A 27,026-nucleotide genomic window follows, 5' to 3' on the forward strand; every position below is an offset into this window, starting at 1 on the left:
ATGTTGGGTTAAATCATGAACTTATGGAGGTTTGTACTTTGACCTCACCTAGTTGGCTTTTAATTAATTAAATTAGGCTTTAATTCAATTTAATTCTAAATAGAATATTATTATAAATCACTATAGTAAAATAATGTTAATTGTCTGTTTAAATCTGAAATTATAATTATTCTGAGCTACCTCTTTAATTTAACTATTTCTCGTGCTTAAGATCTATATTGATTTAATTAATTAACATTTTTTTCCGAGACTTGTCTAGTTCAGAATATTTATTTGTTATTCATGGAATAAATTTTAATTGACTAGTTTTTTGAATAACTAAACTCCATTCTGAACACCTTTTGGGGATATTATCAAGTCAGACTAAGCTAGTGTCATTTATTTTTTAAGGTAAGGAAACATACGGAATGACACTACAACCTGTCGCGATAAGTAGCTAAAGATTATGTAGGTTGTGAAATACTCCCACCGTTCCCTCATAGCTGAGTCTATTTTTTTTGCGCTCGTTTTAGAAAAATCATAATACATAGTTAAAGTGGAGAAAGAGTAAAGTAATAGAGTTCTCTACATTATTCTGTCTCTTACTTTACTTTACTCTTGTCACGACCACAACTCTCTAGTACTAGTGAGTGTAGCTATTTCGCAACTAAAATAATCTCATCAAACATGAACTCATCATAAAAGAAATAATTAACTCGAGGGAATAGTCTAGAAGGCGAATGGGTACAAAGTCAAGTCATATTCAGAGTATCGAAACCAAATTCATAGTTTTCCAAGGACAACATTTAAATGCAGCGGACGGTTCTACACAAAATAGTATGCATGAGGACATACTACGTTGGGCTACCTAACTACTTATTTACGGTCTCTACCCTACACCTTCGCCTCCTCGTACACGCTCAACCTGCACGTCAGAAAAGAAACATGCAGGGCTGAGTACTTGATATACTCAGTGGACATAGTGCCAAAATATAAGCTCCTTTTTAATCTGTCAGCCACCGTTGAGTGAACACGGGGTTTTCATTTTAAAAGACCCGAGTCACTAAATTCCTTTCATTTCATAAAACTGATTGCGCAATCACATAAACATAGATACCATATCTGAACGTATGTGAACCGGGAATGTGGCCACATTCCACGACGGTCACTGGACCGGCCAACTCGAAAGCTAGCACACGGTCCCCATATGTGTACACTAGTCCGAGTAGGGTTTGCAGCCCTACTGGGATCCGAATTCGATTTAACATGATTGGCATAGCCAAGCAAATAGGTAATCGTAAAAGCAAAACATGGCATGACAAACATATTAAAAAAAATTCACATATTCATATTAAAATCACGCTTTGAAAAGAATGCCCACCTCAGAGCTTAATTCCTTAATTGAAAGTCCCTTAACTCGGTCTTACTTGACGTGCGACGACGTCCCTTTAGGAAGATAAAGTATACTTAAATTAGGCTTAAGAAGCTAGATATTTAACGGGTATGCATCCTATGTGCGGGGTCATTTTATTCTTCATTCCTTATTTCTAAAAGGTCCTTGAGTATTAATTAAATCGGGAGAGTTAATCATCATCATGAAGGTTTAAGAAATAATTCCATTAACTTTGGAAGTATTACTTTCCATGTATCTCGTTCGAAATTAAATTTATCCTCTCGGGATTTAATTAGCGAATCATCACTTAGTATTAATTATTGTTGGAGTAACTTAGGGGAGCCCATGATTTAAATAGGCATTGCAGGCCCAACTTGATAAAATCTAGTCCAAAACTCCCTTTACTAGTTCTTGGCCCAAGTTCTTACTATATTTTAATTATTGGCCCAACATCAATTTAAACAAGTGGCCCAAAAAAAACTCAGCCCAACCTTATACTCCCAACTCCACCGATCTCTTCCTCTCCCTCATTTCTAATATACCTCTCAAAAATCCCCAAATTGAAAGTGTTGAGCCTGGACTCGCCGGTCCTTCCTCCTCCATCTCGATCCGCTGCCGCCGACACGCAGCGCTGCCGCCGTCGGTCTCGGGCGGTCAACAGGCAGCAGCGGTCGTATCCTCCTCCAATTTCTCCTCTCATTCGTCGGTCTGGCAGGACACCGCGGCGCCGCCATCTCTCTCTCTCGGCTGCTACACAGTGGTGCAGCACCGCTACCCTCTCACCGTCGCGGATCGCTGCTCCGTTCAGCGCCTCCGGCATGTCCGTTTCCCCTCCCCCCTTTTTTCCGGCGAAACCGCCACTCCACTTGGTCGCCGGAGCGCCGTCGGCTCCAGCTCCTTGTCGTCACCGTATCGCTGGAGACTCGTGCCGGCATAACCTTCGCCGTCCGCTGCTGCTCTACGGTGTTCGCGGAGCTGCCCTCGATGCCCCGACGTCGTTCGGTCAGCGCCGAACAACTCTTCCCTAAGCTAAGTTCTATCACCCCTCTTTACTTAGTTGATTTGTGTCTGAAAATTTAAGCGTTCACCTACTGGAATGAGCTTGATATTTGGGCTAAAGTGCTGATCTTTTAATTATTAAAGCTTGCTACTATTGTGAGGTTCCTACAGCCATAATTCCATGTTCTTGAGCCTGGCATGATGTTCTCAACAAAAGCAGGGGGTGTGCTTGTGTCTTATTGATCTTATTTGGGATTAGCATGCTATTTGAGATTTTTAGGTTGTGGTGCTTCTATATGATGCTAAGTTGTAGTGTGTTTTACCTGTTGAAAGCTGCGGCCGCTTTGAAAATCAGCTCCTAAAACCTCATCTCCCTTACTCTCAAACTTGTTAGAGCATCCACTACGCTGTTCCCCCACCGTCCCTTAAACTACTATTTGAGGGCCTCACTGTACTTTATTCCTTCATCCCTTAACTAAGGGACGGAACCTGCAACGCTCCGTCCCTTAAATTACTATTCATTCAATTTCAGTTTTTTATTTATTTTTCCAACAAATTTAATTAAAAAAACAAACTTCATTAAAATTAAAACAACATTAAAATTCAAAAAATAGAAAAAAGACATAATTAAAATCCTAAAAAAATAAAAATGACATAATTTAATTTTCTCCGCCAAAAGACATAATTAAAAATGACATTAAAATTCAAAAAAATAGAAAAAAGACATAATTAGATCCTCTTAGAGTTGGGCGTGGGCGCTATAGTCGCGTGTCCTTGCCCGAATAGACAACCGTTCTTGTATTGACGGATGCGCTCCACTTCGCGGCGGACTACTTGCGGTTGAGCTTCCGGGGGATTCGGGGTCGAACCAATTTCCCGCCTCGGGTCCTTCGTCTTGGACAATCATGTTGTGCAAGATTATGCATGTATACATGATGTCGACCATGCTCTCCATGAACCACGAACGAGCCGAGGCTTTGATGATGTTGAAGCGCGCTTGGAGAACCTCGAACGCCCTCTCCACATCCTTACGAGCAGCCTCCTGCTTCTGCGCAAAAAGAGTCTGCTTTGGGTTCGTGGGCCGGCTGCACGTCTTCACGAAGGTCGGCCACTTCGGGTAGATGCCGTCGGCGAGATAGTACCCCATTTTATACAGCCGGTTGTTGGCGACAAAGTTGATGGCCGACGCTTTACCATCCAAAACTTAGGTAAAGAGGTCGGACTGGTGGAGCACGTTTACGTCGTTGTTTGAGCCAGGAACCCCGAAGTACGCGTGCCAGATCCAAAGCCGGTAGTCGGCAACGGCCTCGAGTACAACGGTTGGGTGGGTGCCTTTGTGGCCGCTCGTGTAGGACCCCCTCCAAGCCATCGGGCAATTCTTCCATTGCCAGTGCATGCAATCGACACTGCCAAGCATCCCTGGGAATCCGTGCACTTGTTCGTGCAGGTCGAGGAGGAACTGACAATCGGTCGTGCTTGCCCTCCGGAGAAATTCGTCGGTAAAGGCTGTCCGGACGCCTTTGCAGAATTTGAGCAAGCACATGCGCCCAGTGGTGTCTCCGATGTGGAGGTATTCGTCGAACATGTCGGCCGTTTGTCCTGTCGCAAGCTGACGGATTGCTACAGTAAATTTCTGCAGCGTCGTGTGGTTGGGACGACCGACCGCGTCGAACCCTTCTCGGAAGAACTCTTCCCGGGCCGCCAAAATATGCGCGATGCGGAGAAATAGTGGTTTACTCATGCGGAAACGGCGACGGAAGTTGGTTTCTCCCCAAATCGGGTTATCGCAGAAGTAGTCGCGTACTAACCTTGCAGCGGTTTCCTCCCGGTTGCGATGGATGTACGTCTGGGAGCGTCGTGGGGGCGGCGCGGCTTCCTCCGCCTCTCGGCGCCGATCTTCTTCAAGTGATTGTTCCATTATTTGACGCATTTACTCAAAAGGATCCATTAGTTTGAGTTGATTTGAGATGGAAATTGGAGTGGATATAGAGAGAATTTGAGAGGAATAGATGTGTGTTTGTGTATGAAATGAGTATGAAATAGGAGTATTTATAGAGTAAAGAAATAAAAAAAAATTTTAAAAATTGAAAATAAAAAAACAAAACGGTAACATTACCGTTTGAATTTTTTTTATTAAAATTCGAATTAAAAAAAATTGAATTATTGCGTCATCCGTGACGACGCCCACTCGCGGGCCAGCGAGTGGGCGTCACGCATGCGTCGGGCGAGCAACACGTCGGCCAGGCGCATGGCGCGACGTCGCGTCCCGAGTCGCGCAGCGACGAGATATGGGACGGGCTGGGGACGGGCGATAAGCTGCAACGCGTCCCGCGGCGGAACCGTTCCTCCGGGACGGAACACGAGCCGCGCGCGGTACGCGTAGTGGATGATCTTATGTTGCTGAAATTATCGAACAAGAGGGAGGGTTTTTGGGAGGTGGTGTGAGGGTTTTTATAGGCTGATCTTGGTGTACTTGGGAAGAATTAAATGGTTGTCCAACCCTTTTGTTTTCGTGCTGCAGAGAATCTCTTAACTTCTTGACTCTCACTACTTTTAATTAAAGAAATTTGGTAATTTGCCTGGGTTTTAAGTACTCAAGCATTTATGTGTTTGGTTTGACTATGGCAGGTGTACATTAGAGCATCCACTACGCGTCCCGCGGGATGCGTTGGAACGTTCGTCCCGTCCCGTAGCCCGTAGCCGCGAAACAAGGGACGCGCCGTTCCGTCACGCACCCGGGCGACGTGTCGCGCCCACGATGCATGCGTGACGCCCACTCGCTGGCCCGCGAGTGGGCGTCGTCACGGATGACGCAATAATTCATTTTTTAAAAAAATTCGAATTTTAATAAAAAAAAAATTTATTTTTCAAACGGTAATTTTACTGTTAATTTTTTATTTTCTTTCTTTTATTTATTTTATTTATTTACTCATTTCACACACAAACACACATCTATTCCTCTTAAATCCTCTCTATAACCACTCCAATTTCATCTTAAATCAACTCAAACAAATGGATCCTTTTGAGCAAATGCATCAACTAATGGAACAATCACTTGAAGAAGATCGACACCGAGAGGCGGAGGAAGCCGCGCAGCCTCCACGACGCTCTCGGACATACATCCATCGCAACCGGGAGGAAGCCGCCGTAAGGTTAGTACGCGACTACTTCTGCGATAACCCGATTTGGGGAGAAACCTACTTCCATCGCCGTTTCCGCATGAGTAAACCGCTATTTCTCCACATAGCGAATACTTTGGCGGCCTGGGAAGAGTTCTTCCGGGAAGGGTTCAACGCGGTCGGGCGTCCCAGCCACACGACGCTGCAGAAATGTACTGCAGCAATCCGTCAGCTTGCGACTGGACAAACAGGCGTCCGGGCAGCTTTTACCGACGAATTTCTCCGGAGGGCAAGCACGACCGATTGTCAGTTCCTCCTCGACCTGCACGAACAAGTGCACGGATTCCCCGGGATGCTTGGCAGTGTCGATTGCATGCATTGGCAATGGAAGAATTGCCCGGTGGCTTGGAGGGGGTCCTACACGAGCGGCCATAAAGGCACCCACCCAACCGTTGTACTCGAGGCCGACTACCGGCTTTGGATCTGGCACGCGTACTTCGGGGTCCCTGGCTCAAACAACGATATAAACGTGCTCCACCAGTCCGGTCTCTTTACCGATATTTTGGATGGTAAAGCGCCGGTCATCAACTTCGTCGCCAACAACCGGCTGTATAAAATGGGGTACTATCTCGTTGACGGCATCTCCCCGAAGTGGCCGACCTTCGTGAAGACGTGCAACAGGTCTGCGAACCCAAAGCAGACTCTTTTTGCGCAGAAGCAGGAGGCTGCTCGCAAGGATGTGGAGAGGGCGTTCGTGGTTCTCCAAGCGCGCTTCAACATCATCAAAGCCTCGGCTCGGTCGTAGTTCATGGAGAGCATGGTCGACATCATGTATACGTGCATAATCTTGCACAACATGATTGTCCAAGACGAAGGACCCGAGGCGCGAAATTAGTTCGACCCCGAATCCCCCGGAAGCTCAACCGCAAGTAGTCCGCCGCGAAGTGGAGCGCATCCGTCAACACAAGAACGATTGTCTATTCGGGCAAGGACACGCGACTGTAGCGCCCACGTCCAACTCCAAGAGGATCTAATTGAGTAAATTTGGGAAACTTTGGCGGAGAAAATTAAATTATGTCATTTTTATTTTTTTAGGATTTTAATTATGTCCATTTTCTATTTTTTTGAATTTTAATGTTTTAATTTTAATAAAGTGTGTTTGTTTTAATTGAATTGGGTTGGAAAAAAAATAAAAATGAAATTTAATGAATAGTAATTTAATGGACGGAATAAGGGACGGAGCGTTGCAGGTTCCGTCCCTTAGTTAAGGGATGGAGGAATAAAGTATAGTGGGACCCTCAAATAGTAGTCTAAGGGACGGTGGGGGACAGCGTAGTGGATGCTCTTAGTGAAAAAAAAATAGGAGCTGTTGGGAGGGAAGAGTAGGGTGCAAGCTGTTTTTGCCTCATTTGGCAAGTTGTCCCTCTATGAAACTGTAAGTTTTGTCACCCCTTTCCTTGAGTGTGGGCTGGTCTCGAGAGAGAGGCATTAGGGGCTGGTTCTTGCCACTTTTAAAGCCCCTCTTTACTATGGCATTGTTGTTCCCTTTCTCCAATGGGATTTTCCCTTAATCCCTCTTGTCTTCTAGGTAATTAACATTTTGTTTGAATATTGCAATTGCAGGGGTGGAGGAAGAAGAGAAAAAGGGACGGGGCTGATCGGAGAGGAAGGCCACGGTGGGTGCGATTTGGGCTCGGAAGACAAAGGCCCAAAGTTTAGCAAATTCATAGTCCTTTGGCCATTTCTGAATATTTGCAATAGGATAGTATTCCACATTTTTCTTTCCATTCACAAATCACATATGAAACGTTTATATAGGTTAATGTATCTTGTTTTCGAGCACTCTTAGTTCAAAGTAAAATACCACTGTTTTGCTTTCACTATGTTCATTTTTTATTATTTTTTTATTTTTTATTTTAAACATTCATTAAATTGTTCTAGTTCATCTGATTATTTCATTAACTTTTAGTTTTGCGAACTAGCAACATTAAGTTTCAATAAAGGGCAATGAGTTCCATTTAAAACACGAGACAAGAGAGCGACAAATCTCTAGTTCGACAATGAACATAACGAATTGGGCGTTTAAAAGAGCGGTTATTACAACTCTTTCTCCACTTTAACTATTTATTATGTTTTTTTTTTCAAAATGAGTGCAAAATAAAAGTGACTCAGCTATGAGTGAACAAATGTAGTACTACTATTTATCTTCTATATAGAACTGATTGTGTTACCTAGTATGAACGACACTAACAACTAGTCTACTACGCAAAAGAGTTACACATGTTTGTTTCTTATGTATTTATATACAATAATAATATCTTATAAATGTCTAAGCAGAACACATTGAATAATCCCTTCGACAGCATTAAGAGTATTATTTGAGTTTGATATGAGTTTTAAGAAATATAAAAGAAAGTGGGTAGAAGAAGATAGTGGAACGTGAGACCCATTTTTATATGGAGATTAGTTTTATAATACTACAATATGAGTAGAATAAATTAGTGGAATGTGAGATCTAACTACCATTTATAATAAATATGAATTGAGATTTTTAATCGTAAACAGATTAAAATGGAAAATCGGGACTCTAATAACATAGGAAGAGAATATTCCTTTTCATTGACTACAAATAACCAGTGTATAAGCACTTAAAGATATTCCAAAATACATAAAACTCTAACACTCGATTAGTTCATGCAAAAACAAAATTATTTTGGAGGTGAAAAGCCAAAATACTTGCAAAGAATTGAAGCCAACCTTGGCGGTCGGTTTATTACAAAAATCATCAACATATGCATGATCTTATGCTTTAAAAGGTTATGGATTTTAGACTCAAAATTCTGCAAATTTGCTTCCCTTTAGGGGACTTGGTGTTCATGTTTAAGTTAAGCATATAATTTAAAATATTATTAGGGGCTTTTATAAACATGAGTAGGGGCTAAATTTTCAAAATTTTATACAAAAATAAATTTTCATATAATTTAAAATATTATTAGGGGCTTTTATATACCAATATGTTCAAAATATGAATAAATTTTAAAATTTTATAATAGAAAAAAATTACAAAATTGGATTCAGCCCTCCCCTCTTTATATGTGGGTCCGCCAATGTGTTTAACGACACACCTTAATTATTCATCCATATACAAATATGGAGTATTAATTAATGATATCAAGACCAATACGATGGTACTATTAAAATGTTTATAATAGTGAAAGAATGCCTTACTTAGATCTAAATTAGGAAATAAATAAAACAAGGTTAGGGCTTTTATCCTGAAATAAAGGGATATTCCGAATCAAAGTTGGCCCAACATTGAATAGTTCAAATTAGTATTAGACATACGATTAATTATCACTAATTAAGTCATTTGACCAAATTACAAAATCGTTGACATAAAAAACAGAATCAGCCCTAGTTTGTGAGAAATTTAAATATTTAAAGGAAAACTTTTTTTGTATCGTATCTCAAATTTGGAAGAAAGGGGAAGATCTTTTCGATGTGGAATTTGCAAATATGTGATTGGTGCTGAGATTTTTTTAAGTTGCAACCTATATTTTATTTTCACGTCTTAATTTTGACTATATAATACTATGATCGGATGGTCACGACGTCACGTATATTCCATTTTGATTCTAAGAACTCGAAATTCAAAATTGTTCACTAAACGGACGTTGAAGATTGATTTTCACGAAAATAGTGTTTCTATATAAACAACTTCAAGATAATGCTTCTCTATACAAAAAGAATTTTCTGTTATGAACTTATGATAATGTCTCCTTCAAGTTGTTTATTACATTGATGCTTCATTAATTGACAAACATAAAATAGACATGGTTGTGTTTGTTTTGGGTAGTTACGTACATACCTAGTAATTAGGATACCAAAGAAAACATTATTAGGTATGGGATTGAATGGATTATATTTTAAGAAATTAGGATATGAAAGAAAACATTACTATTAGTTTAGGATTGAATGGATAAAAATATCAAGAGTAAGTGATAAATTTACATAAATTATAAATATATAATTGGTCATTTTAGGTAATAAGTATTTAATGTAAATTTATAATTATTAAATAATTTCGTATTAAACATTTATTTTGTATAATTATTGTGGTAATGATAATGTCCTTTAAATTAAATATATTTAGAATTAGGAAAAATAAATCATTCTATTAGAACGTTACATAGTACTACTTAATAGCTAAATCAAAACTGAAAAAATTAATTTATTATATATTCAATTATAAATTGTTGAAAATATTCGCATCGAACTATTTTATGATTAAACAATTCTATAATCATCCTCTATATTAATTAAGGAAGAGATAATGGCTAATATTTTCTTAGTATAAAACTATTTACCTTTAAAAGTAAATTAAAATAAAAATGAATATTGGTGTCTAAAATCATAAAATTTGGTCTAATTTAGTTTTCCCGTAAACTTAAAATTGATCTAAATTTTCATAAACTTTACATAATTTCCAAACCGACCCAAATAAGATATTCTCGGTAAAAACATATTCTATGTGAGTAATCATGAAACGTTTATTATATTTTTGATCACTTTTAAGTTCGTGATTAGTAGTATAAAAGCCACTTAGGCCATCCGCAATGGGGCGGACGATGGCACGCCCGATGGCGCGCATCGTCCGCGCCCGCCATCGTCCACCCCATTGCGGGTGCGTGACATAGGCCGCGGACGATCGTCGCGCCCTATACTAAGGGCGCGGAGTATAGCGCGGATGATGTCCATCGTCCGCGCCATCGACCGCCCCATTACGGCCTACGCGGACGATGGCCGCGGACGATAGGCCATCGGCCGCCCCACTGTGGGCTACGCGGATGATGGTCGCGGACGATGGCACGCGTTTTTGATTTTCTATTTAAATCTCGTTTCTCATTCATTTGTACATACGAACATATCGACTATCTCTTTACATATTCTCTCTCAACATCCAACCAAAATGAATCTCGGCGACGACACCAATAGTTCTAGTTCGTCTGAGTCTGGTAGTTCGACGTTAGAAGCATTAGATGCAGCCGTTGAAGAGGCCATGGCGGCATGCTATGCGGCAATGCAGCGCGAGGAGGAGGCGGCGGCGGCGGCGGCTGAGCAAGTCCATAGGCCTATTCGACATAGGACGTATGTCCGACGCGACCACCCGGAAGCTCACAGACGTTTGGTTGAAGACTATTTTGCCGATCAACCACGATGGGGCCCGACTGTTTTCCGCCGCCGGTTTAGAATGTCGCGACACCTTTTTCTCAGCATTGTTCGGAAATTGTCTTAACGTGATGAATACTTCACGTTTCGGGAGGACGGCATCGGCAAACCCGACCTTACACCATTGCAAAAGTGTACGACTGCTATTCGTCAGTTGGCATACGGCACCATGGTGAACCTTTTTGACGAGTACCTCCACTGCGGGGATTCTACAGGCCGCGAGTGTCTGAAGCGCTTTTGTCGGGGGATAGTAGAGGCCTATGGCGACACATATTTGCGCAAGCCGACTGCCACTGATTGCCAGGGTCTGATGCAGATGCACGAGACGGCGCAAGGGTTTCCTGGGATGCTCGGGAGCATCGACTGTATGCACTGGCAGTGGAAGAATTGTCCGACGGCGTGGAGAGGCCAATTCACAACTGGATACAAGGGCAGCCACCCGACGATGATCCTCGAAGCCGTCGCTGACCATCGACTCTGGATCTGGCATGCTTACTTCGGCATAGCCGGGTCGAACAACGACATTAACGTCCTCAACTCGTCCACCCTCTTCACCGAGCAATGTAACGGCAACGGCCTGGCCATCGAGTTCACTGCCAACAGACGCCAATACCATATGGGGTACTACTTGGCCGATGACATCTACCCACGGTGACCAGTTTTCCTAAAGACGATCAGCTGCCCAATTGGTGAGAAGAGGGTTTTATTTGCGCAAAAGCAGGAGTCGGCGCGGAAGGATGTCGTGCGGGCATTTGGTGTGCTCCAATCACGGTGGGCAATTGTGAAAGGGCCGGCTCGTTCCTGGTACAAGGAAGTCATCGCCGATGTCATATATGTGTGCATAATCATGCACAACATGATAGTCGAGAATGAAGGCGGAAGCATCACAGATTGGAATGAAGATGACCGTGCATCTAGCTCGTCCGACACGTCGACCGAGACACCCGATAGAGGGTTACCGTTAGGCTTCAATGAGGTTCTATCTAGACAGACCTCAATGCGCAACCAATAGGATCATGCGCAGCTCATGAGCGACATGATTGAAGAAGTGCGGGCTCGTAACCGCCGTCGCTGAGTTTGCGTTTTTTTAAATTCGCATTGTAATGTATTAATTTTTATTAAATGAAATGAAGTTTTTGAAATTCGTATTTTAATTTATTAGTTTTTTTAAATTCGTATGGATTTTGTAAATATTAAAAAAATGATGATGTGGCGCCTTAGGGCGCCCCACTGCAGGTGGGGATGTAGGAGGATAAAACTGATGACGTGGCGCGCCATAGGGTGCGCCTTAGGACGCCCCACTGCTGATGCCTATAGAAAGCCATATTGATTTGGTTATGCCAAGTAGAATAAAAATGGTATGTACATTAGTCAGATTTGGAGGTTGATCTTCCGGGGAAAATAACAAACAGAGTATAATGTTTGTGTTTTTTTCCTAAAAATGGTAATGTTAAAATTATTAAAGTTTATATACTACTTATAGTTAGTCATTAAAACTAAAAAGTATTATGCGCATACAATTTATCTTTTCTCAAACATTAATTGCATTAGGCTCAACAATCGTTTACTTCAATTCTTGTTTTAGTTTTTAGTTTTTAGTTAATTTCGATAAATTATAATTGAAAGTTGTTGAAACCTACGCGAGTCCAATTATATGTTTTTTCCAGCCTCAGATTGAAAAATCTTCAGTGCTGACCTACAAATTAAATTATTACTTTTCTTATATCTCAAACCAAGTTTAAGATTCTAAACAGATATAGATTGACTAAATTAATTAATATAAAATAATGATAAACAAACATATATAGAGCGCCACATGAACCGAGTGCTACGTATATAAATAATATTTGCACTCTTTCATTGACTTTAGTAATAGTAAAACAGAAAATGATTATCAGTTTTCGCATTATATTAGTCTTCCACCAAATTTGTAATGGATAATACAAAAGATATGTACAGAAAAGTATTAATCTATTCTAGGAATATCAATCTATTCTTGGAGTATCAACATAGTACAAACGTAAAGATTCTAATATCTTCTCCTATCTTCTCTTCTTTCTAACAATTTTTCAAATGATATTAAACGGAATATTATATGATGAAATAAAAATTTATTTGAAAAATAATGTAGTACGTACTCCACCCTACAACTTAAATATAGTACATAATTATATAGTATGTTAACTTCTTCCCTTAAAATTTGGAACCATTTAACCTGGCACGAGTTTTGAAATGTAATAGAAAGTGAGTTGAAAAAGTTAGAAGCATGTGTGTCATACTTTTATATATTAGTTTTAAAATAAAATGTGAGTGGGAATGGGTTAGCGAAATGTAGGGTCCACTACCTAAAATGGTAAAAGTGAAAGATGACAAATTTTTTGGACAGACGAAAAACGAAATATGTGACAAATTTTCAGGGACGGAGGGAGTATTACAATAATTAACTCATAATTTGAATCAATGATTTTTTTCCCAAAATAAGACTTAATTAAAGGATCAAAAGCATTAAAGCGTGGCTGGATGTTTAAGTATAAAAGGGCAGAGCAATGTGATGTTGTAATTAAGAGTGGCCTAAACATAAAAATGGGTGGTGTGATTTTGAGTTTGTTTTTAGGTATAGTTTTGATTTTAATATGCAAGGTTTTTGGGATGTGGATTTTCAAAGATAAGCCAAAGTCAGGGTTGCCTGATGGAAGCATGTGGCATTTCCCTTTAATTGGTGAAACTCTTGGCTTTCTAAAACCTCATAAATCAAACTCTCTTGGCTTCTTCTTGCAAGATCATTGCTCTAGCTATGGCAATATCTTCCGGTCCCATCTATTCGGGAGCCCCACGGTGGTGTCGTGTGACCTCGAGCTAAACGCGTTTATTCTTCAAAACGAAGAAACGCTATTCGGAAGCAGCTACCCCAAGCCGGTCCACGACATCCTTGGCAAGTTGTCGATGATGCTTGTCTCGGGCAGCCTCCACAAGAAGCTAAGGAGCGTCGCGCTTAGCTTCATCAACGCCTCTAAGTCGAGCCCCGAGTTTTTGTCCTATGTCGACTCATTCTCCCTCTCCGTCATACATTCTTGGACATCCCTCTCCACCCCACTCTACTTCTTCAAAGAAGCCAAGAAGGTATATAACTACATATATTCATGTATAAATTGTTTAATGTGTGTGATACTATATTGATTATTAACAACTCTGGTTTGGTTTGTGCAGCTGACCTTTTATCTTATGTTAAAAAATCTATTGAGTATTGAGCCTGATGACCCTATAGCTGAAAATATACTTGAAGAATTCTTTACTTTCATGAAAGGCTTTGTTTCTCTGCCTGTTTATTTTCCCGGGACTGCTTATTCAAAGGCTCTCAAGGTAAATCTCATACTACCTACTATACTTAGGCTCCGTTCGGTGTTATGGAATTGGAGGGTTCGAATCAAAATCCAATATTTGGTATCCAAAATATTTGGATTTGGAATTGATTTTTTAATTTATATTCCTTTCAATTCCACAATTTGAATTCTATATCAACAGTATTCTTCAATGCCATAATTTGAATTCAATATTTGGAATTAATTTTAGAATTTATATTCCTTTCAATTCCACAATTTGAATTCTATATCAATAGTAGGTCTTCAATGCCATAATTTGAATTCAATATCAACAGTAGATAATTAGAATTCTAAATATTTATAAAATTGGGCACCTTCACACACTACACACTGCACACATACTGAACACAAAACACACATTGCGCGCACACTCACACTGCACATACTACACACACATACACACAGTTCATGAGTATCATTTTTACCGAACAAAGGATTTCGAATTGAATTATTCTCCAATCATATACAAAAAATGAGCGTTGGTGTAGAAAAAGTTCTTCTGTCATACACCAAACTCAAACCCATTTTTATAATTGTCTTTGGATATTATTGCAAAAATTTTGTGAGTCATACTCAAATGGTGTAAACTTTGAATTTTGTATAAATGGTTAGAGTAGAACTATTTTTTGGTGTGACATGTATTAAAAATGGATTTGAGTTTGATGTAAAGGTTGGAAATGGTTCAAATTTAATTCTGTACAATATTAATTCCAATTTAATTAATGATTTGGAGGTGCTGCAGTCAAGGAGGAGGATCCATCAATTTTGAAAGATGCAATATAAAAGAGAGAAAAAATGATGAAAAATGCGAGAGGGGATTTTGTAGATGAAGTAGTGCAAAGGGATGGTTTAAATGATGAAGAAAAAGTGAGCGTTTTGATGGACCTTCTGTTTGCTGGCTATGAAACAACCTCAGGCCTTATGGCCTTCGTTGTCTACTTTCTAGCTAAGGCCCCATCTGCCCTTCAAAAGCTTCGGGTTAGCAATTTTCGTTAGTTTTAGTTTCGTACTCCCTCCGTCACATAAAAATATGCATTTTTTGTTAGACACGTATTTTAATGCACAATTAGTAAAGTAAGAGAGAGAGAAAAAAAAGAGTTTTCAAAATTAGAAAATGCATATTCTCGTGTGTGATGGAGGGAGAATGAATTATTTAATCTTCATACTTATTCATCAGACTCCATTCAGGAAGAACATCAATCCTTGAGGAAGGATGGAGAGTCTTTGAATTGGGAAGACTACAAAAAGATGGAGTTTACTTCTCATGTGGGTATACTTACAATTTTTTTTCATTTGATTTTATGGCTTATCTCTATTAAATTATAAAAATGGAGAGAAATATGCAGGTGATAAATGAGGCTCTGCGTTGTGGAAATCTAGTGAAGTTTGTGCATAGGAAAGCTCTCAAGGATGTCAAATTCAAAGGTTCAATTAATTCTTGCATGATTAATCATAAGAAATATAAGGATATTGGCCTCTAATATCATGAAATTTGATGCAGAATATACAATTCCAGTAGGGCTCTCTAATATTTAGAAATTTGATGCAAAATATACAATTCCGGTAGGGTGGCAAGTCCTCCCAATTATCTTAGCTACACATCTTGATCCCAAACTCCATGAAAGTATGTATATGTTTTTCAAATCAATATTAATGAAAGTATTATTATGTTTTGCTCTCTTAATATAAAAAAAATATGCATATATAGGACCCAACAACCAACAGAAAGTGACCCCTTTTGGTGGTGGAGTCAGGATCTGCCCTGGGGCAGAACTTGGTAAATTGGAGACTGCATTTTGGCTTCACCATTTTAATCTTAATTTCAGGTATATATCTTTACTACTTACTTTATTATTCTTTTTCTTAACTCAATTCACATCCCATATCAATATTCAGCTATTCAAACTGTTTAATTTTTGCAAAGTGGGAAAATCAATGAAGAAGATGCTCCTATGCCATGCCTTCATTGGACTTCAAAGGAGGCTTGCTTCTAGAATTGGAGCAAATCAAGTAGAGACAGGAATTATAGGCACTATTTTAATTTAGCTTATGCCAATCTACATTTTTATTTCATTTGTATACGTATCGAACATGAAGCAATAGTTCAACCTCCGGTCCCACCTTAACCCAGTTTTAAAAAATGAGTAGTGATAAAGTTATGATATATTTGTAATTTTCTATCATTTGGAATAAGAAATTTACCTATTTTAATTGTACTTTAATTTTACATTATAACCCCTTATGTTAATTGAGGATGGGATTATAATGCTTTCAACTAAATATAAAATAAAAAAGAAAATATTTATATTTTTTCTAATAAAAATATTATATTTTCAGAAATTTAAAATAATAATTCATATCATGCTTTTTTAACAAACATATATGAAAATGAGTTAAAAGAAAAAAGAACAAAATATAAAAAGATTGAAAATATTTATAATTAAATTAATAAAATTCATTTTGAAAAAGAATATAATAATATATTAGTATATTATAATATTATTCGAAGATAAATTTTGCTAGTATATTATCGTATTTATCACCTTTCCTTCAATACTTACCGTTTTTTTATTTATTAAGCAATTTTTTCAACTTATTTTTGATAAATTTATATAAATTATTCTTTTATTCAAAAACTAATTTATACTCCCCCGTCTCACCATAAGTGATCAACTTTCCATTTTACGTCGTGACATTATAAGCGATTGATTTCTTTGTTAGCAAAAAATACTTTTTCCATATCTTATTTTATTCTCTCTTTCTTACTTTATTCAGTCTACATCTCTCCTACTTTTTTTCTTACATTATTCTCTCCATCTAATTCAATAAATTTCATTTTCTTAAAAATCGTGCTTAAAAGAAACTCTTCACTCAATAGTAAGACGGAGGGAGAATATTTTTAATTTGGATCTCATATCTACATTGTATTTTATTTCATATTCCTCGACTATTTAATATTTATGATTTGGAATATAATTTTAAGCTTGTGATTTTAATTATTTACTATATAGTATATAGCACACAGATAAATATGCAAAGAAAGGTCAATATATGGTTGTGTGGACTATTGTCAAAATTATATGTATGAAGAACTAATTGTTTAGTAAGCATATATTTTGAATACGTAATTAATGATACACTTGAAAAATGTGTCACGAGCATTGGGGGCGCCGAATGCGACGACCATCCACAATAAAATTACCTTAATTATGTTTTGATTTGATACACTAGAGATTATAAAAAAAATATCAATTACAAAAATAATATAATAATATGAGTTTAAAAATTCTAGAGAATAATTTCACTGTATCAATTTATCTGATAGTCATACAATTAAAGAATATTTTCACATCCCGGATTGCTATTATCAGACAATCCCTACTATGTCACGACACGAATTTTAAGAAATGTTAAAAAAAGCGGGTGGAAGAAAGTTAGTGGAATATGGGTTCCTCTTGTGTATATTAGTTTTAAATAATATATGAGTTAAATGAGTTAGTGGAATGTGAAGTCTCTTTACCATAAATAGTAATTATGAATCGAAACTCCTATTCGCGGAAGGATGGAGTATTATTTAATGCACTACAAAAATAATTAGGAATTTAATTAAAATATTTTAGTGAAATATTGAAATTATAGTAATTTATACTCTCTATGTCCCTTGGAAGTGAAACATTTTCCATTTGGGGTTGTCCCATTAAAATGAAACATTTCCTAAAATGGAAACAATACCATCTCAATTTTTTCATCTCTCTTACTTTATTTTCTCTTCAATAACTCACAAAACAATACTACATAAAGTCATGTGCTGGAAACCAAATGTTTCATATTTAATGGGACGGAGAGAGTATATAATTTCAACTTTTCATGATCTATCAATTTGTTCAGCACGAGCCATACATTAAAAGATTATATTACTCCATTCGTCCCAATCTAAGCGAGACGTTTCATTGTCTAGGAAAAAATAATGATAAATAGCTAAAATGGAAATAAAATTAAGTAAGAGAGAGAATAATAGTATAAAAGAGAGTATATATTGAATCAAATAATCTCCAATCATCTAAGCACTATTATATTAGTATTAATAATATTTTATAGCAATGCCATGCATCTACGTAATAACATCCAATGATAATAGTTTTTTAATAATAATATTTTTATTTTGAAATTTTATCGGTGTATATTACATTATATATATATATATATACTAGCAAAATAATATTAATAAAAGATAAAAAAAATTATTATTACAAAGAATATGCGCAATATTCGTTACCATTGCCGAATGACGCATCAATATAAAATATGCACAACTTCCTTGTTCCACTAGGCAAGACAAACAAACACCTTTCACCGGCTATAATAAATATTGCAAGAAATGTTTTTGGGATCCATAAGGAGTAACAACAGTACAAATTAATAAGCCAAATGAACATCATAAAAACATTCTGTACAACCCAAAATTTAATTAGAGGTGCTAATCCAAAATAAATAAACCAATTTCCCTTCCTAAATTGCAGCACTGAAACAACATAAATCTCACAATGAAAAGCGAGCTCAGGCATGGAGGGCTGCAATTTTCTCATCGATCTCTTCCTTATTCTCTTCGATTGGTTCCTCCTGCAGAGCAAAAACGACAAGTTAACGATGTAACAAAGAGCATGGATAGGGATTGATTATAAAGGTCTTTGACACCATTTACCTCTGCATTTTTCTTTTCTTTGACACCGATGCATTTTGAAGCGCTGATGCTTGCACTCTTCAACAAGCTACGAGCGCTGTAATTTCCCTTTTTACCGTTTTGGGAACTACTGTTCATTCCATCATTCCCTGGGGGGCTATCAAGAGTTGTAGCAACGGAAGCTGCACTTCGTTTTTCAAAATCGTTCTCTTCAGGTTCCTCTTTCGGTGCAGGGACACGCTCTCTAATATATCAGTGTATCACAAATAAAATACATTATGTAATCAAATGCAAACTCTATATATTGTACAAACTCCAAATTATGAACTAGACCGTTAGATTTCAAGATTTGATGTCAACAGATGATTAATAACGTCAATACGGTCAACCGATTGACGGTGAGTTGACATTTTTTGTTGACGTTATTTGACAGACATCTAATCTTTAAATCTATCAGTTCAGATCAAAGTTTGGAATTTGCATGAAGATGCACTTTGCAGATTATCACTATCATGAATGCAATTAGTTAGATTGCAACGGTAGATAATTTGACTGATCGCTATGCACATGAACACACAAGATACTTGGATCTAGAAACAAATGCAAGGAGGTTAAAGAAACTAACTCGATTATACAATATAAGTTTGATCGCTCAGTTCTGAGGCTAAGAAGTAACCTTATCCAGGAAAGGCTAACGAACAAATAGCGACTATACCATTTCCGTAAGAAATCAAGTTCAGTATTTTGAACTTTAGAGCATCTAAACAATTTTCATAACTCAAAAGCATATTTAATCCAAGAAACAATATAAACGAAAATATACAAATTAATGGTTTCCTAACACACTCAATTTTAATTTTCCTATATCATGTTGATATTTGGATAACAAGGACAGTGATGTAATCGTCGTCACGTCACTATCTAATCACTTCAACGTATACAAAGATGGAAACATACCTAGGTAATGAAGCGTGCTGTCTCTGTAGGGGAGTGCTTTTTTCTCCTTTACCATAGTGCTCTTCGAGATGGGCAAACTGTCTCTTGAACCGATCAACACCACTTGATTTGTATGGAAAGATAGAGTGTCAGAAAAACGAATTACCAAACAAAAATATAGTAATGCACTCGCTATTCAGAAAACATGGCCACTAATCAATCTCTTTAACTTAGACAAAGTAAATTAGGTAATCGAACAAATAAAAACAGGCTTAACCTTGGGTACATGAAGCCACTAGTCTGCTCTCCGCCTCGGAGATACTCCTCAAGCATATGAGGATGATACTCCAGAATCTACCGAATCATAAAAGATATAGCCAGAATAAGAAAAAAGGTAAATAACTTCAAGAAACCATTAATTAGGAAATGAAACTAATGTTTAAAGCCTGACCTCTCTATAAATCAACTCCCTAACATCATTTTTTGTCAGTTTCCTCCTCTCGAATTCAAACTCGAGCTTCGATATAGGTGCAGTTGTAGGTTCACGGTCGTCGTTTGACAACCCCTGAAAGTAGGGATCATTCAGTGCCTGCACAAGAAAACCATCCACGAATTTCTTACTGGGCGTGATATTCATTGAAACGCCAAAATAACCAAGAGGCCATATAAATTACTTCTTGAGCGGTCGGTCTATCTTTAGGATCAAACGCCAGAAGCCTGTCTAGCAAGCGAAGAGCCAAAGGATCAGTATTAGGGAATTTCTGAGAAAACGGAACAGGTTGTTTATTCCGCATACTGCTGAGATATCGCCTAGCCTTTTCATTCCTGATCTGTCATTGTAAGTGCAACATAATTATGTTACAAAAGATGATTCTAGAAGAACATTCAAATCTTCCTTAACGGATTTGCTTCGTATATGACTAGGAATCTAATTAAAAAATAAAATAAGCCAAGCAAATTAACTAACCCTTGCAATAGATTCAGGCGGTGGAGTGCCAAGCAAATCGGTCATTAAGTCTAGCTGATGCACCACATTTTTCCCCGGGAATAACGGTTTTCCACTGAGCATCTCAGCAAATATGCATCCGATACTCCAGATATCAATAGCAGGAGTGTACTGCACATCCGACAAAAAATACAACACCAAGTTTACTATTTATAAGCACAGCATTATAATTAGTAATGATTATAACAATAATTTAAGTAAAAGTATGGAATTTTATTAACGTGAATATCAGTAATGTTCAACTCTCAAGATACATGAAAGATGAGCTTACTTTAGAGAAAAAGGAACCGCATAGCTCAGGAGCACGATACCACCGAGTTGCAACATAATCCTTTACCAGATATGTACCAAAATCAGAAGGGTCAGGAAGCTACACATGCATTCCAAAGGTGAGATATGTGCACGGAAATGACACTTACAGTCCAAAATATTGCCGATGGGGCATCATTAAATGACACACGTGCCAGACCAAAATCACAAATCTTCAACTTACAGTCAGCATTAGCAAGAATGTTCTTTGGCTTTAAATCCCGGTGGAACACATTTGCTGAAAATGCAGAAACAAAAATGTCATCTACGAAGGATAGTCACCACTAGAGGAGAGAGACAGAATTGTGAACTTAATCTTATAGTTATATCTAATGGTTTACCTGAGTGAGTGTATTTCAAGCCACGCAGGAGCTGGTAGAGGAAGAATTGATAATGCTCGGGTGTTAGGTCATCATTTGCTTTAATCACTTGGTGAAGATCAGATTCCATCAATTCAAAAACAACATAGATATCTCGGAATTCTCTCCGCGAAGGAGGAAGCATTATGTGCTTGATCTCAACAATGTCAGGATGGCGAAGCAGGCGAAGAAGCTTGATTTCTCTGAGGATTCGCGTGGCATCAGAAACATGCTCAAACACGTCATTGATCTTTTTAATTGCAACTCCTTCATCGGTATGAGTATCGATCGCAGAACCTACAACGCCATAGCTACCTTTGCCTATAACTTCTTGCACCTGATACCTACTCGCCTCCCCATACTCTGTGAAGAATTCGGTTTCCAGGTTACTCTGCCAAAACAGATGCTCAATTAGTGATGGCAATTGAAACTAAAAATATACTCCTCCGTCCCCAAAGAATATGCACTTTGAGTTTGGCACGGGTTTAATGCAAAATGAGTAAAGTAAGAGAGAGATAGAGAGAAAAAGTAATTAAAGTATTGTTAGTGGAGAATGAGTCCCACCTCATTATAGAGAAAAGAGTTTCCAAAATTAGAAAGTTCATATTCTTGTGGAACGAACTAAAATGGAAAGAGTGCATATTCTCGTGGGACTGAGGGAGTATTATAACTATCCCACATAGTTGTACAAAAAAGAACAGAAATCACTATATAAGTATTATGGCCCCTTCTCCTATCACCAATTGGTTTTAAGATTGAACCCATGGATTTCTATCAATAAGAACTTCGTGACATCAGCATTCCTCAAAGAATTACATGAACTTGTCACTAATGATGGTGGAAACAAACATTAGATGATGCCTAAAGCTCTGTTCTTGAACGTCGTAGTCCGATGCAAGAAAAAACATCGCGGTGGATTCAAACACAATATAATTGTCTCATTTGATGATAACTTGTTGAATGCAACAGTCATAAACATTATAAAGCACATAAACAAACATCACCAAAGATCAATTTATCAGCTAACATTCACAAAAGAAAAGCACTTCCAATCGCCCAAAATCAGACAAAGCTCCAATTTTTCTTGAATCAATCAACCAAACAAACATCACCCCAGATCAGATCACACAAAAAAAGTCAAAACAGAAAATAAAAGCAGATCCGGAGAGAAGGCAAAAGGGTATAAAAATGCAACCTTTTTGTGGGAATCCATGGCGGGGTTTGAAAATGGGAAATCGAGGCGCTTGGGGACTTTAATCAACTTGAGCCCCGAAAAATCAAAGTCTTCAACAATGGAAAGGGAGTTTTCCGTCAAATCGGAATGCGGCTGTTGCTCATGATTACTAATAATGGAATTGGAATTGGAATTGGGATTAGGGCGTTTTTGGAACCAGCGACGAACACCATCCACAAATGTGCCTCCCCCCATAAATATAACTAGCTCAATTAATCACACCTCTTTTTCGGCCGATTCTCACGGTTCGATTCTTTACTCTTTCCCACTTATGTTCACTCCGTGGATAAGAGGGAATGTGTGAATTTGGACTACCGGAGTTGAAGCAGTGAGAAAGGGGCAATTCCGGCACGGAAGGGATTACATCATACGTTTACCTATTATATTTTATAATAGACAGTTAAACAGTTGATAAATGAATCCTATTTAATACTTAAAAAAGTTATTTCTAAAAATTATTTCCTTTGCTATCATATTTAATCAAAATAATATTGTTAACTCTTGATTAAATAATATTATAGGTCAAATTTTACTTTTTTAAAAAGATTTATATAAAAGATATAAAAATATCTAAATTTTCCTTTTTATTTTATTTTATTTTATTATGATGATTTACTTTTTAAAAAGATTTATATAAAAAGAACGTTTCTCTTATATAAAATAAACTAAAGCTTGACCAAATTTTATGTTTTATATAGCTATTATCTTAATATAAATAATATAAATATATATTCTATAAAAATAATTATAAAATTTTATTAAGTTAAAAAAGTTGACATAATTAATTGACTATATTTTTAAAAATCCGGTCTCATTATACTAGAATCAACCAATTATGTCAAACTTTTTTTAATTAATTAAATTTTTACTATTATTGAGTACTATATTTTGTATATTATTTTGTATTTCGACAATAGCTATATAAAATATAAAAAAATTCTAGTTAATTACATTTTTATATAAAATGGACATCTTTTACAGATATTAAAAATTATATAATCTCAATAAAATTAGAAAATAAATAGTAATAAATAATTTTAAAAATTTTGGAATATATAAAAATTAATCTTTTTATATAAATATTGTGAAGTAAATCAAATTTGACTTATTAAATATTTTTAACAATAGTTACGTAACATCTTTGATTAAATATGGTAGTAAGAAAGTGAACGAAATAATTTTTAGTAATAACTTTTTTACCATAAAATGGGATACACTTGTCAAATATTTAGTAGTGTATTTGTAACGCCCCGTTTTTCTAAACCTGATTTGTGAACCCTAAATTACTTGTTTTACTGATATTAAAATCTGCGAAGTTCGTGAATTGATTGTTGGTGATTAATTGTTGTTGGACGAGATGTTTGTGAAATAAATGACTACGCGAATTTAATCAATTCCTGTCCGAGAGGAATATTTATTGGACTCAATTCCGTGTTGGATCCGATTAAGTAAATAATTAATATAAAAGTCCAGTCCGTGATAAATAAGTGGTGTACTGCACAATTTAAAATAATATGCAATGGGCTGCGAATTAAACTAAATTAATTAAAATAAAATATCTTTAATACAAATCTTAATTAAAGATTTTACGTAGATTTTCCTGCTCCGTGAAAAAATATTCCTCCTCCGTAATCTGCAAACAAATACTAGATAAATGTAAATTAATTCAAAAAGAAAAAAAAAAGAAAATTCGAATTCATTCCCTCAACCCGTTGAAACCGTTTCCCTCAATCCCATGAATCTCTCCCATATCCCCCAACCCCTTTCCTCTATATTAAATCTTCAGCCATTATTTCTTTTCCTCACCTATCGTCTATGCAAGCGAGAATCATCCTCAACTTCTATCCAAGGTAAACTATGATTTATCATTTGTATCTAAATTCTCTCCTGTTTCAAAATCTAACATCAATTGTTGCTTCCGGCAGTAATCAAAATCCTCCAGCTTCAAGAACCCGCCTTTCAGCCTTGTGAACTTCACAACCCAAATCCAATTCACGGAGGTAATTTCCTACCCAGATTTGGAACATGACTTATCGCATGCTGCATCCATACATTACTTTCCCAGCACCAACTCCCCTCGGCAATTGCTTACATTTTTGTAAATATTATGAAATCTGAAAATCCTCTCTGATCGGATAACCGAAGCAACCAAAATAGGAATGAAAAGAAACGTTTTTTTTTTTCTAATGGGAACTCACCTTTCGGAGTTGTTTGGGGGTCTTGCGGGGCTGAACGGGTTAGTTCCGGGGCAAATAGGGGCTAGTCGGGGGCCGCCGGGCAGGCGCGGCATCAGTCGACGACGGCGGCGGCGAGCTGGGGCGGCTGGAGCAGCGACGGCGACGGTGGGTACGCGACAGCGGCGGCGGCTGGCGGCGTGGAGTGAATCGGAGAGTCGACGGTTTCTGTTTTGGGGCTTTCTCGTTAATTGGGAGTTTTCGTTTTCTGAGAGAAAATCGAGAGAGAGGGAGGTGAATTTGGAACTTCGTGTCATTAGTAGCTGCAATTGGGGAAGAATACAGTAGAGAGAGAGAGAAGAGGGAAGCCGACGTTTGGTTAGAGAAGAAGAGTACTAATATGTTTTGGCAGTAAAGGGTACTTAATTTTTGTTTGGGTATGATGATGGGGAAGGAGTACGTGTGAAAAAAAGGGGGAGGGGATTTCATGGGCCAGCTCTTTTGTTTCTAAAAGCAAATTGGGTCACATTAATAAATTGGATGTGTTGTTAGTTGGGCTTCCTTATATTTTTTTAGTTTGGGGCTTTAAAATTTTAATTTAGAAATATAAAGTGGGAGATAATTAAGTCTTGGGCTTTTAAATAAATCTTTGGGCTGATAATTAATAATGACAAACTATTTAATTGATTCTCGGAATAAGTCGACGTACGAATAATTTACCCCAAGTCTCGAAATAAATAGTTTTGCGAGGAAAAATATTCTGTTGATTAATTTATGCGCTTAGGTAATTTTTGGATTGTAATTCGATTTCAAGAGGGAAATTACGAGGAGCCATCGGAGCGATTGTTGACGTAAGCGGCCGACCGGCGTCGTACGCGACACCTTGGGCGGCCGCCGAATAAACGAAAAATTGAGAAAAAGAGATAAAAGATTTAAACTAGGGTGCATGCATTTTATTTATTTAATTGGAGGATGTGTTGATTTATCTATTATATAAATTGTTAAAGGTGAATCATCGCAAGGAAATCGTGATCGCAAAGGAAAGAGAGTAATTTCAATTTAAGCACTCGAGGTGGGCTTTCTTTTAAATAAGGACAACATCCTAAATATTTTTTTTATCGATGGAAATGAACTGAATTTATCATGCCGTGACTTGATTTTTACGTGCCTATCTGATGTGGCTATGTGCCACTGTTATATAAATCGAATTCGGGTCCACGTGGGGCCGCAAACCCTACCTGGACTAGTGTACACCTATGGTAGATCGTGTGCTAGCTACGGGCTGGCCGGTCTAGTGGCTTGGTCTGTGGCCACATTCCAAGTCATGTATTGGCAGATATGGCGAACGTCTATGGGAAAATGACTGATCAGTCGAATTTTACAATGGGAAAAGATTTTAAGTGCCTCGGGTATTTCTAAAGCTAAACCCCGATGGTTACTTGTGAATGGCATGATAAATTACTTTTATTGCAAATATTTTCGGCATTAGCCCCTGGGTATTCTTAAAATACTCAGCCCTGCATGTGTTTTCCCTATGTGCAGGTTGAGCGGCGACGAGGATGTGGTGGTGTTGAGCAAATGAAATTTAAAGATAATATTGATGTCTTTGAACCTTGAGTGTCGTTGTGTCATCACACATGACGTCACTCTTTCTCTTGGTCGTTTCCGCTGTGACGTGTCGTTTAAATTATGATTTATTTGGGCCGACAACTTTAATTGTTAGGGTAATGGATATTCTGAATTTCTCGTTGGATAATATTAAACTCTTGCTTATTTATTTGGATATTAATTGTTGGTCCAACTTGTGTTGAAACCCTAATTCTTTACGTCTTTCTATTTAATTCTTTTAATCACGATCGCCCATATTTATTAACCCTAAGGGGCGGTCGTGACAGTATTATTATAAAATGTAGTATGCAAATGTACGAGGTGATCCCTTCCGCAATTTTGGTGGGGAGTGAAGATCCCATTACAACTGTGGAATTTTTCCTTAAATTGGAATATGAATAATGGTTTTTTCTTATTCGAGATTGTTTAATGAGGAAAGCAACCGGCAGCAGGATATTACTATGATTGTGGCTAACAATTCATTAAATGAAGTGATTCTAATTTATTTTTAAGAAGACTGCCAAGATTTTTTTTCAAGATTACACCCGGGAAATCTTGATTTTAATGTTATAAAACATACTCCAATAATGAAAATGATTGAATCAAATTAACGAGTAATA

General features: G+C 37.3%; 2 protein-coding genes and 3 long non-coding RNA genes across 5 annotated transcripts; 3 read left to right on the forward strand and 2 right to left on the reverse strand.

Annotated features, from left to right (window-relative positions):
* The first annotated feature begins 1,922 nt into the window (after positions 1-1,922).
* On the forward strand, positions 1,923-7,370 carry LOC121802118. Its single transcript, XR_006050740.1, has 2 exons — positions 1,923-2,405; positions 7,114-7,370. It is a non-coding gene; the product is annotated as an uncharacterized LOC121802118 (long non-coding RNA).
* Positions 7,371-13,302: 5,932 nt separating this feature from the next.
* Positions 13,303-16,165, forward strand: LOC121804068 (cytochrome P450 724B1-like). Its single transcript, XM_042203616.1, is given in 9 exon segments — positions 13,303-13,839; positions 13,927-14,079; positions 14,842-14,854; positions 14,857-15,077; positions 15,288-15,365; positions 15,446-15,524; positions 15,601-15,723; positions 15,808-15,925; positions 16,024-16,165. Coding segments are annotated over 7 exon segments (1,116 nt in total). The 3' UTR covers positions 15,636-15,723; positions 15,808-15,925; positions 16,024-16,165.
* Positions 16,166-18,432: 2,267 nt separating this feature from the next.
* On the reverse strand, positions 18,433-22,993 carry LOC121805508 (mitogen-activated protein kinase 9-like). The gene is made up of 11 exons (XM_042205394.1): positions 22,586-22,993; positions 21,373-21,781; positions 21,142-21,269; positions 20,994-21,053; positions 20,684-20,833; positions 20,391-20,546; positions 20,168-20,305; positions 19,994-20,070; positions 19,738-19,839; positions 18,802-19,024; positions 18,433-18,719 (listed from the first exon to the last, which is right to left on the reverse strand). The coding sequence occupies exons 1-11, from the start codon at positions 22,817-22,819 to the stop codon at positions 18,657-18,659; spliced, it is 1,740 nt and encodes a 579-aa protein (XP_042061328.1). The 5' UTR covers positions 22,820-22,993; the 3' UTR covers positions 18,433-18,656.
* A 1,134-nt stretch (positions 22,994-24,127) lies between these two features.
* Positions 24,128-25,220, reverse strand: LOC121805509. Its single transcript, XR_006051498.1, has 2 exons — positions 24,823-25,220; positions 24,128-24,257 (listed from the first exon to the last, which is right to left on the reverse strand). It is a non-coding gene; the product is annotated as an uncharacterized LOC121805509 (long non-coding RNA).
* On the forward strand, positions 24,244-26,373 carry LOC121805510. Its single transcript, XR_006051499.1, has 3 exons — positions 24,244-24,624; positions 25,806-25,870; positions 26,341-26,373. It is a non-coding gene; the product is annotated as an uncharacterized LOC121805510 (long non-coding RNA).
* Positions 26,374-27,026: the final 653 nt, after the last annotated feature.

The sequence above is a fragment of the Salvia splendens genome, chromosome 5 (genome assembly GCF_004379255.2).
Source record: "Salvia splendens isolate huo1 chromosome 5, SspV2, whole genome shotgun sequence".
NCBI lineage: Eukaryota > Viridiplantae > Streptophyta > Magnoliopsida > Lamiales > Lamiaceae > Salvia > Salvia splendens.